The following is a 10,881-nucleotide window of genomic DNA, read 5'->3' as shown; positions in this document are numbered from 1 at the left end:
AAATTTTAAAAGTTTTAATATTTCTAATATTTGACAAATTTAAAAATTTTCAATATTTAATTTTGAAACTATTAAATGTTTTAAATTTCTCAAGCTTGATAAACTAAGTTTTCTTCTCATAGTTAGAGGAAAAACGGTTTTTTCATACATGCACAATTATTATGTATTAAATTCATACCTCGAACTATCCATTGTGCGAGAACATACTTGAATTTTGAACATAATATTTTGTTTTTGTGCCTCAGCATACAGAAACGTGTTTAACGCTTAACACTGAGAAATCAAAGTTCTTGATCATACATAATTAGAAGCATAAGTTCTCTTTATAATGGTTCTGAACTATATGACAACAATACTGACATGTGTGATCATGCATTCTCCTATACTTGGTACTAGATTTGGACCCGCGCTACAGCGCGGGGGAAATAATTACATATATATAACTTTTAACGGATTAAAATATGTTACACTTTAATTTATTACAGTGCAATCGATTACGGTGAATCATATATTTTTCTAGTAAGTTTAAATGAAATAATAAAGAAAAAAGCGAGTGAATAATCATATATTGAGTTTTGATACAATTAAAACACGGTGAAAATTTAACAGCACGAAATAAATATTTGTCGATAAATTATTCATTTTGACCATTTTTGTAGCAGAAGTAGAAATATACGTAAAACTTACATATTTACAATAATATTTTGAATGACCAACCCGTAACAGAATTCATTTCGTAAAAAACATTATTCATAACTCGCTTTAGCATTATAATTGTGATTTTAACAAACTACCCGTGAACTATCTAACATTTATATAGTTTGATATATAATATATTTTATCAATAAAAATATGTCTCCAAAAAAATATTTTCAATATTTTAAATTCTAATTTTTTAATATATTTGAACCTTTTAATTATAATATTTTGAAACATTCTGAAATTTTAAATATGCTTATGTAACAATAGTTTTAATATTGGTTATACTTATATACTTATAATGATTTTAAACCATTTCCAAAATATTTAGCAGATGGTGGTTGAGTATTATATGTTCGTTTTGAAAAATTCAAATTGCAACATATGCAAAAAAAGTTAAATTTTTATTAAATATTTATATTATATAGTATAATATCATAAATTAAAAATAAGATCAAATAAAACTGAAAGAAGAAAAACAATTTTTTTTAATAGATTATATTAAATTAGTTAGAGAAATATTAGGAAATCATAAATTAGTTATGGAAATAATACAATCCTTAAATTAGATATGGAAAGTATCCGATGTATGTATTCAAACCCAATTTAATATCCAATTTTGAAGTATCCAATTGTTAAAATCGGGTTAATTTTTTAATTTTGACCCGACCCATATTCTATTTTGTACTTCTCTTTTACTAATATAGGGATAACTAGCAATCATTTTTCCATGACAATATATATTCATAAATCTAACAACCATTTTTTAGTACATTTAAAGATTATACAAAACCTAGTACGTAGATCAAAACTAAAACTTAACTCAATACATGAGAGATATAAAAGTAGATTAATAATTGCAATAAACACCTTGTTTTCGTTACCAAACTCAACCAATTCACAATTTAACTCAGTTCACATAATCTATAGGTAACCAAGAAATATAAATAATAAACATCTTAACATCTTAATGTTTTAATTATTTTCTGAGTACATATGTGATGAGGCCGGGAATATGAATAGTCGTGATGTAATCTTCCCAATCAATAGTCTTTGGATCAAACTGGAATACATCATTCATTTCTTTATTAACCTCCTTTCTTTCCAACCGTAGTAACTCGGTATTTGAATCATCAAATCTACAAAAAAAAAAGACCAAAAACAAGACATAAGGTCTATAGAGCTCGACCAAAATAAGAAAAAGTATTTAGAAGAATGCATATCAAAATAGATATTAGGGGAAGTTTAAGAATGATACATACATGCCCTTAAACAAGACATAAGGTCTATAGAGCTCGACCAGTCGCATCGCCAGCTTAATTTTGCGATCAATGTCTTTATATTTGTTTCCATCCCACCATGGATAAATTATACCTATCAATCGCAACATCTGATAGTATAGCAAAATATATTCGTAAGAATTTGTCATAATATAAAACTCATTTTGTTTTCAACAAAATAACACTATTTTTCAGCATGCACCATTTGGTGTTAGTATTAATATTTAAGAAAGTATACAAAAAGATACGTACCTGCAAAGGTAGTTTGTAACGAAGGGTCATGTAGAAGCTGAACTGAGCCATAGTGGACAGGATAGTTCCTTTGGAGACTATGATGGGTGAACCATCGCGTCCTATAAGAGGGTTTTTGGTGAAGTAGCGAGCCGCGAGATCGTGAACCTGTTCGAATGTGATAGGGTTCTTAAAAGATGAGCCAACATGATAAACGGTCTGAGAGCCTAACTTCCCAGCGTGTCTTGCCGCAGCATTGACCATTGCGTTTGCGACCATGTCCACAGGTATCTGTGGAATGTAACTCTGATCAGTGACAATTCTCGTTTAAGAAATCACAACTTACTTAAGTTGAGTTGAACTTACAAGATCAAGAACTGAGTTTGGATCTGCAAGAAAACATTTAAGCCTTCCTTTGCCATATGCTACAATCACACTATCTATGGTTCTGCACATACGACATAAGAGTATCATGAATTTTCACTATCTATGTTTTAAATGATCAATCTATAAAGAATATATATTTACCTTAACCCTTCGATCCAACCGGAAAATGGTTCTGAAAAAGTGCTAGTGATCATCGTGGGACGGATGATAACAATAGGAAGAGTTTCTCTTTGGTTACCAAGAAGCATCTCTCCCATTGATTTGGTAAACACATATGTGTTTGGCCATCCATGAAGCTTGGCCCTAATAATTAAGACCAGTTTGATTCTTGATCAATGGACACTTTCAATAAATATAAAAGCTGATGTATGGTTATTAATTATTACACTGAAAAAAAAAAAATTACACTGACCTTGACATTCCAAGATCTTTCATTGTTTGTGCAATCTCTTCTTCTGGACAATCTTGTTTGTGTAATTCTTTCAGTTTTTGTTTCATTATCTCCATTTCTGTATCGATAACTAATTTTCCATGTCCGTTCAAAGTCTCTCCCATGTGAAATGTTTTCTCATGTAAGAGTCCAGATTGCTCTCCGCACACATACGCTACAAAAAATACAAATTTTGAGGTGCCTATCAATATATATATGAACCGTTAATACAATCATGCACTGGTCACTACACATATAAAAATAAATATCATATGATTTTTGTAACAAGTAATAAAATTATCTAACTCACCCGTTGAGACATGGAGAAGCAACTGTCCTTTAACACACTTCTTGGCAAAGTTAAGAACATTGAGCGGTCCAAATGTATTGATTCTAAGACCAACATCATATCTTCGTTTTTTTATATGTATATACATAAGGAACATGATTTAAAGTTAGATTTCGATCATACAAAACTAAAAGAAAACATATAAAGATAAAAGTTATATATCGACCACAATCTGTTCTCACCTTTCATCAAAGTTTGTCGTTGCGGCGACATTAACAATGATATCGATCTCATTCCACATAAGTTGTAAGAGATCAGAGTCCTTCACTCCTATATTATCAACTGAAATATCACCCGGTATAGGTACAACTTTTTCTGATACTAAAGCTTTCAGATTTGCATCACCTAAATTGTTCCTCAGCACTCTAAAAAGATCTTTCTCAAGAACCTGTTATATTAAAATTTCATGTAAGTCAAATCATATTTCGCAAAATACTATATATATAGAACTTACCCTAAAAAAATATTTGGTTGTACCTCACTGTGAAACCGTTGCATGGCTGATTCATTGTCTGGTGCTCTCAAGAGAAGGAAAAGCTTCTTTACCTTTGGTTGAAGCCTCAATATTTTCTCCACAAACACTATAATATTTATAAAAAATTATTAGTTAATTTTTGAAAGTTATTAATTATGATTAAGTCCCCCGGATAAGCCAAGGGAAGTGGTTCACCATCACAACTGATAGTATTAGTTAAAATTATAATTAGACATATTCCAGATGAAAATAGAAAGAGCAAAAGAATACTATACATTATTTATTTATGAACGACAAAAAAGAGGTTGAAGAAATGAATACTATATAATATCAAAAGTTTAAGTTATTTAAGAACAATATATATGTATACGACTCAGTGATAATTAATAAAGTGTGAATGTTTTGCTATAATGAACTATAGTCACTAAAACAATTAACACAAAAATTGGACTGATGAATCACATAATCTTGTTTTTGATGCTTAACATAAGTTATGAAACTTAACATATTATATGGTAACAGGTCTAAGTTGGTACCTTTAGCAAGGAAACCAGGAACACCGGTGACAAGAATGGTCTTGTCCTGGAGAAACTGAACGCAATTGGATTCCATTGAAGAGGATGTACTCAAGAGACACTGATGATATGAGATTAGAAAGAAGAATAGATTGTTTTGAACCATAAGACCTTTGGAGTTGAGGATACGAATTATATAGACTCGTAAATGTTGACCCTGTTTTGTTGACCCATCATATCTACTATTTGTACTTTGGTAGACCTACCTACATTTACTTTAAAAAGATAATGTTAAAATTACTTCTTATTTTAATTTTAATTAAATATATATGAAAAACATAATCACGTAACTAAGAAGAACATGCTTTGAAATTTGCGAGCTCTAAGGTGAGAAAACAAAATGTAACCCATCTTTAGAAAATAAAAAAATATATTCATATTGCGTGCCTAACTATAAATACAGAAATAATTGAGTATTTGGAAAATAAGAAATTACATATCAAAGCATTTTTACAACATGGTGAAAAAATAAAACTTTGAATTCCAGTATACGTTAACTGAAATTATGATTCATAGAATTTTCGTCTTTTTATATTTATTTTTTTCTATGATATATATTTAGATTATTTAGTTTTGAAGTGTTTAGTTAATACTCTAATAAATATATAGATAAATAATTTAATTAGAGTAAATAGTCAAGTTTTTTTAACTGTTAATTTAAGAATGATGCGGGCCACAACAATCCAAGAATGCATTAAAGGTAAATGATTAAAGATACGTTAAAATAACAAAATAGACAAAACATGCTTAGAATTTGGAACACGGAACACTCAAATAGAAGTGAACGTAAAGATCAAGAGCCTAGAAAATATAGGTATTGACTATTGAATCGAACCTTTCACCTTACACGAGAGTAAGGATAGTGTTACTGTTTGTGTTTGCCACGAAAAGTTTCCATGCATGCATGTTTCTTAGGTTTTGGTTGGTTGTAATGTTTTATGTTGCAGAACTAAACTGTAGGTGTCTTGAATTGGAAGGTTGCCGTTGATAGTGTCTCACTATCTTCTAGTTTAGAGCAGTACATTGCACCTAATTTTTTTCATTAAACACTATTTTTTTCTAACGCGAATCAATTGTTTTAATTTTATTGATGTTTTAGGAGAGAAAACAATTGTGTTAGTTTATTTGATATTTTAAAATTTAACTACGAGGTAGTGGGCTAGTGGTTCTAATTTGATGTAAGAGTCGTCTTGGTCTTCCTAAAGAATCCATTTTTTCCGGACAAAGAATCGCTCATCAGCTTTATTATTTTGGCTACATACTATTGCTTACAGTCCATTTGAAAATTTGAGAGTTTCTACATGTGAAATATCCTCTTCCTAAAAATTAGTTTTAGACCCATGAACTAAACATATAGAAAACGTTGAAACGAATTAAAAAACTAATATATATATATATATATATATATATATGTATGTATCCACCGTTATAAATTAATTGATGTTTTAGGAGAGAAAACAATTGTTCCAATTTATTTGATGCTTTTAGATTCCAAGATAAATTAATTATATTTTTATGTTTTATGACTATTAATATTATATAGATTCTTTTCTATTGGTTAAATTATATTTAAATAGATGATAAATGATGTTTAGTTGCTTTCTATGAGTATGTATGGTAGAAAGTTTTAGTGTAGAAAAATATTTTACTTTCTCAAAAAAAAAATGTCTTGGATAGGAAAAACATTTGTAAATCATAAATTAATTCCAAAATTCGTCATTTTTCCATTTATAATTTTATCGTGTACGCAATTCTCAAAATTAGGAGTCAGATTATAATGTCAAAAAATGAAGAGAAAATATTTTATTGTGTATTTAATTAATGAGTCATATGCATGGTTCTGAATTCCGATGGATTTTTCTATGACGTAACGTATATCAACAAAATATTTTTTCTATGTCACAAAATATTTTAATTTTGTATACATATTTCATGGGTCCTATTCTTACTAATTAGCAAACGATTATTTTACTTATTTTTTTAAATCTATGCCAATTCAACCAAAACATATTTTAATTAAAAAGGAAAGAGGACTGTCTAAAAAATCTGATTTTGGTCTTCTTAGGTTTGGTAGGTCATAAATTATGCAACAATGACATAACAAGCTAAAACTTCTTGGAAACGTCAAAACATTTTGGTAAAGCGACAGAAAAAATACCTAACCCCATACATTAGGAAGAATTGAAAATCTCAAACTTATAGAAATGCCTCAAACCTCAATATTTCTAGAGTTTTAGAATTACAAGTCATCCTTTCTTATAAGTTAGACTTACGAAATATCAAAGTTACACATATATATATGGTGACAGTTTACCCTATCTGATATTGTTCCATTTTTTTTATAGAGGATATGATTACTTGATCATTTACGAAATGTAAAATAAAATAAAAAAAATCTGAATAAATTTGTGTCATTAGTCAAATCGTTTCAATATGATGGTATCTTTATTTATTTTTTATTTTTTTATTTTTTTTGGTATCTTTATTTTGCTCATAGGCAATGGTTAGTACATACGGTGGATATGATATCATGGGATTAGTTTGAACTTCATATACTAGTATATGATATTGAATTAGGATTTTCAGAATAGCAAACTTCGATGTAACTTAAAGAAAATTATGCATAAATATAGAATAATTGTTCATGAAATAATAATAATAACAATAATATAATTGACATAGCCAGTAAAATGAGCTATCGAGCTAAATTTGATAGATATAACCTACAAATTTTGGTGTTCAATGAAGGATCAAGGCTAAGGGGGTTGTTCGTTTCTACATCCAAATGAATTATTTCGGTGCTACCATCTACATGTTGGTTGTTCCGTCAAATTTATTATGTTATTAGGATACCAGAAAATATATAAAATTGATTGCAATCAAAATGATATTTAGATATAATTAAAATAGAGTTTGAGAAATGTACAACCAAAGCATAAATAATGTTATATCTTTTTGTGTGAATATAGAAAAATCATTAGTTTGGTTTGACACAAAATTAAAATGGCAAACAGCTTTAGGAAACTTGCGTTATAACCGTAGACTTGTGTTTGGTATCAAAATCACAGAGAGTTAGGCACCCAAAATCATGGAATCCGATTTTTCAGGTTGAATCAACTATATAAACAACAGAATCGTATTAAACCCTAAAACACAAAAGTTTTGTATTGTCGGCTAATTTTACGAAATTGTGGAACCGAAATTAGGAACCAAGATTTTCATATTTAGGACCAAAACATATTTTCTGTAATTATGTCATTTTTAATTCATATTTTGAATAAAAATTATATTATTAATTAAAATAAAATTAATTAATTTGATCATTTAATAAAGTAGTTACATGGCATATCATTAATACCAATCTGCTATATGTTGCATCCGTTTTTTAATGAACAAACTCGTATTCAAATGTGACATCGAGAAACAAAAATAAATGTCAAAATAAACATGACATGATCAATTGAAATAGGAACAAACGGACATAAAAGTACAGATTTAATTTATGATATTGATGCAGTCCGTCAAAACCAAAAACAATACATATCCATGCTTACGTTTTAACTTGGGCTTCTTTATATTGATGGAAATTTATACGATTTCAAATGTATTGGCCCATTACAATGGCTTCTCTCTGTCTTCCTCTATTTTTACAAAACCTAATGATTCAACTAAAATATGACCAGTATATCAGAACAATACTTTTCATGAGGTTACCTAGGATGAAGCTTATCTAAAAGAGTCACAAGTGTTAACTGCTACAGTCTTTTTATTCCCACAAAGTGGGCTTTGATATAATTATAATATGTGACCATTAGAGAGACAACAAAGTCCATAGTTTCAATAAGTTTTGACTATTTTAATTAGCTAATCATGCATGTTTAAAAAACGACGTTACTAGAGATCTTTAATCTTTGACAACCTGTTCATGTATCAGAAAACAAATAATGGTCGTACAGTATCTCGAGAAACAAAATAATTTGAACCAAAACCAATTCCCATACAAAAAGGCCCCTGATTCGGTTATAACGTGAGAAAACAAATAAAGATCACCTTGATAAACACATGTTTATTACCGTGTATTGTAATTAAAAAAAGAAAAAACCTCCGTTAAAACCTAAATTATTTCCCTAGTCAATTCTTTTCTACTAAAAAAAGGATAATTGTTTTTTTTTAATTAGTCTAGGATAATTGGTTTTTTTAAGTAGTCTTGTTTAATTTTGTAAATAAAAAATTTCTAGACTAAATTATTTTATATTGAGCCCATTCGGGAGTCCCACTAGAAAGACCCACGAAAAAAGATTTTATTAACATCTAATTTATTATAGTAATAATTTACAATTTTAGCCTATAATTTGAAGGAAAAAGTATAGTGAAAAGTGTTCGCGCAACGATTTTGTTATAGATTAATAAAACAATATTACTTTCTCCATCTCTCTCTTTCATTCACACAAGTCACAAACGAAAAAAACTTCTCTCTCCGCCGTGATCTCGCTCCGTCGTCTTTTATCACCGTTGCGTCACCGTCGCGATATCTCTAGTATTTTCCTGCTCTGTTTCATATCTTGATTGCGATAAATAACAAAGGTTGGTAGCGAATGTTGTTGAAAATTGAAATTATATCTTTGAATCTGTGCCATAAAGTTAGGATCTTTCCACAGGAAAATTAAAAAAATAACAATCCAAGCATACTCCTCTTCTTCTTCTTTATTGCTCTGTTTCTTGTTCTTTTGTGTGTTAGATTACCATTAATATTAAGGATTTAGCATGTTAGTGTTTCCTCATAAAATTATTGATCGTTGATTATGTACAAATATTGGACGAGATGTGGACTGGCCAGGACAACAACAGATATTAGTGTTTCCTTATTTCTCTTTTCCTTTTCTCTTTTTATAATTTAATTAATTCTAACGACACTCTATTGAATTTATCTAGTGAGGTTGCTTTTTGATTAGCCTCCTAACCTCAACTGATCTACTCATTTAGGGAATAACACTCCCATTGATTGGTCCATCATCTTCCTAGATCCAATAATCCAACCGCTCCATACTTTGTTCATGACCTAGTTTGGAATATTATGCTAAAATCTGAAAGATCATATAGGATAGAAGCAGTTTTATGGTATCTTACAATTTGTTGTAGTTTGATCAGCCAAAGTTGTTAGGTCATGACCAGCTCTTTATAAAGCGACCCAAGATGTCAAATTCACTCTAAAAGTAGGCATCGGATGCTTTCTTGTCTCTCTGGTTCCATATTAATGTAATAAGTTTGCGTTGGTAGACATTTCTTATCCTGTTTTGTACTCCTTGAAATGTTTTTTTTTTAAAAACTTTTAATACATAGTTGTCATTTTGAAGGAAAAAAAAAACAAAACTTCCTTAATTCTCAAGAAACATAAGAAATTAAAAATGACATACTCTCTTACGTATAAGAAATCATTAATATTCCAAGTTGAAAAAAACTTCAAAGCAATAATGTTGTTCCACACGAAATATCAAATGGCCGGATCTTTGAAGTCTTGAAATATTTTTTAGAGGTACGGTTCACGCATGCAGAGCATGCCGACAAAACTATCCTTAAAAAGAAACAAAATATTTTTTTTATCCAGTTCTTTCTAATTATAGCAAGTAGCAAGACTTTCTAACCAAATTAATCAATCTGTCGCATTTTACAATATTATCTTGAAGACAAGATAGATAGACACTTATGACCTACAAGATTGAGGAAAAGAATTGAGATAAAGAAAAACAATATTATTAAGAAGACAAAAGGTAGATAAGAAATTTGTATGTTGTACATTTTACATATCGTGGTCATAACAAGTACGGTTGTCTACTTGTCTTAGCTGATACAATTGTACGATCTACATAATTCTCATAAATTCTTTGGGACAGCATAAGACAAATATACTTACTACAAATTACAAATAAAATCATTTGAAGACATACTTAACCAGCCCTGGAATATGTGTATACACAAAATAGTCGTCCCAATCGATAATCTTCGGATCAAAATAGAAGATCTCGGTCTCCATTCCCGTCGCTGGCAACAGTTTTTGTAGTTTCTCTGTATTTGTATCGTCGAATCTGCGTGTAATTATACATAATTTGTGTTATAATATCTATATATATAAATGATTCAGCCAGATTGAGAATTAGGAAAAAAACTTACACTCCATAGAAAAAGAGGTAAGGCTGATAAAGATCAACAAGCCTCCATACATAATTTATCTTCCTATGGAGTTCCTTAAACTTCTTCTCTAACGACTTACAAAGTACCATGTTGAGTAACTCAAGTCCCTACATATAGGACATAGTTAAGAATACCGATCAGTAGGGATGACACACGAGTCAAGACATATGGTCAGAAACATTACCTTCAGAGGAAGTACATAATGCATGGTCATGTATCTATGGAAACTAGGAATAGAACCCAAAATCTCTATTTTTCCGACCCGA

At 29.5% G+C, this 10,881-nt stretch overlaps 2 protein-coding genes across 2 annotated transcripts in view; both read right to left on the bottom strand.

Moving 5' to 3' along the window:
* Window positions 1-1,481: 1,481 nt before the first annotated feature.
* LOC17884671 (probable fatty acyl-CoA reductase 4) lies at window positions 1,482-4,518 on the bottom strand. Its single transcript, XM_006290910.2, has 10 exons — window positions 4,388-4,518; window positions 3,854-3,957; window positions 3,559-3,764; window positions 3,338-3,438; window positions 3,010-3,202; window positions 2,739-2,900; window positions 2,577-2,658; window positions 2,232-2,501; window positions 1,962-2,089; window positions 1,482-1,838 (listed from the first exon to the last, which is right to left on the bottom strand). Exons 1-10 carry the CDS (start codon window positions 4,461-4,463, stop codon window positions 1,679-1,681), a joined length of 1,482 nt encoding a protein of 493 aa, XP_006290972.1. The 5' UTR covers window positions 4,464-4,518; the 3' UTR covers window positions 1,482-1,678.
* Window positions 4,519-10,155: 5,637 nt separating this feature from the next.
* LOC17885630 (fatty acyl-CoA reductase 3) overlaps window positions 10,156-10,881 on the bottom strand; it is a 4,255-nt gene continuing 3,529 nt past the window's right edge. The window contains exons 8-10 of the mRNA XM_006290412.2: window positions 10,800-10,881; window positions 10,595-10,722; window positions 10,156-10,509 (exon numbers count right to left, since the gene is read on the bottom strand). The exon at window positions 10,800-10,881 is cut by the window's right edge and continues 209 nt beyond it. Coding sequence (XP_006290474.2) covers window positions 10,356-10,509; window positions 10,595-10,722; window positions 10,800-10,881 — 364 coding nt within the window. The 3' untranslated portion in view covers window positions 10,156-10,355. The remainder of the gene's footprint in view (window positions 10,510-10,594; window positions 10,723-10,799) is intronic.

The sequence above is a fragment of the Capsella rubella genome, unplaced genomic scaffold (genome assembly GCF_000375325.1).
Source record: "Capsella rubella cultivar Monte Gargano unplaced genomic scaffold, Caprub1_0 scaffold_5, whole genome shotgun sequence".
In the NCBI taxonomy this organism is placed as follows: domain Eukaryota; kingdom Viridiplantae; phylum Streptophyta; class Magnoliopsida; order Brassicales; family Brassicaceae; genus Capsella; species Capsella rubella.
This window is presented reverse-complemented; position numbering and strand designations above follow the sequence as displayed.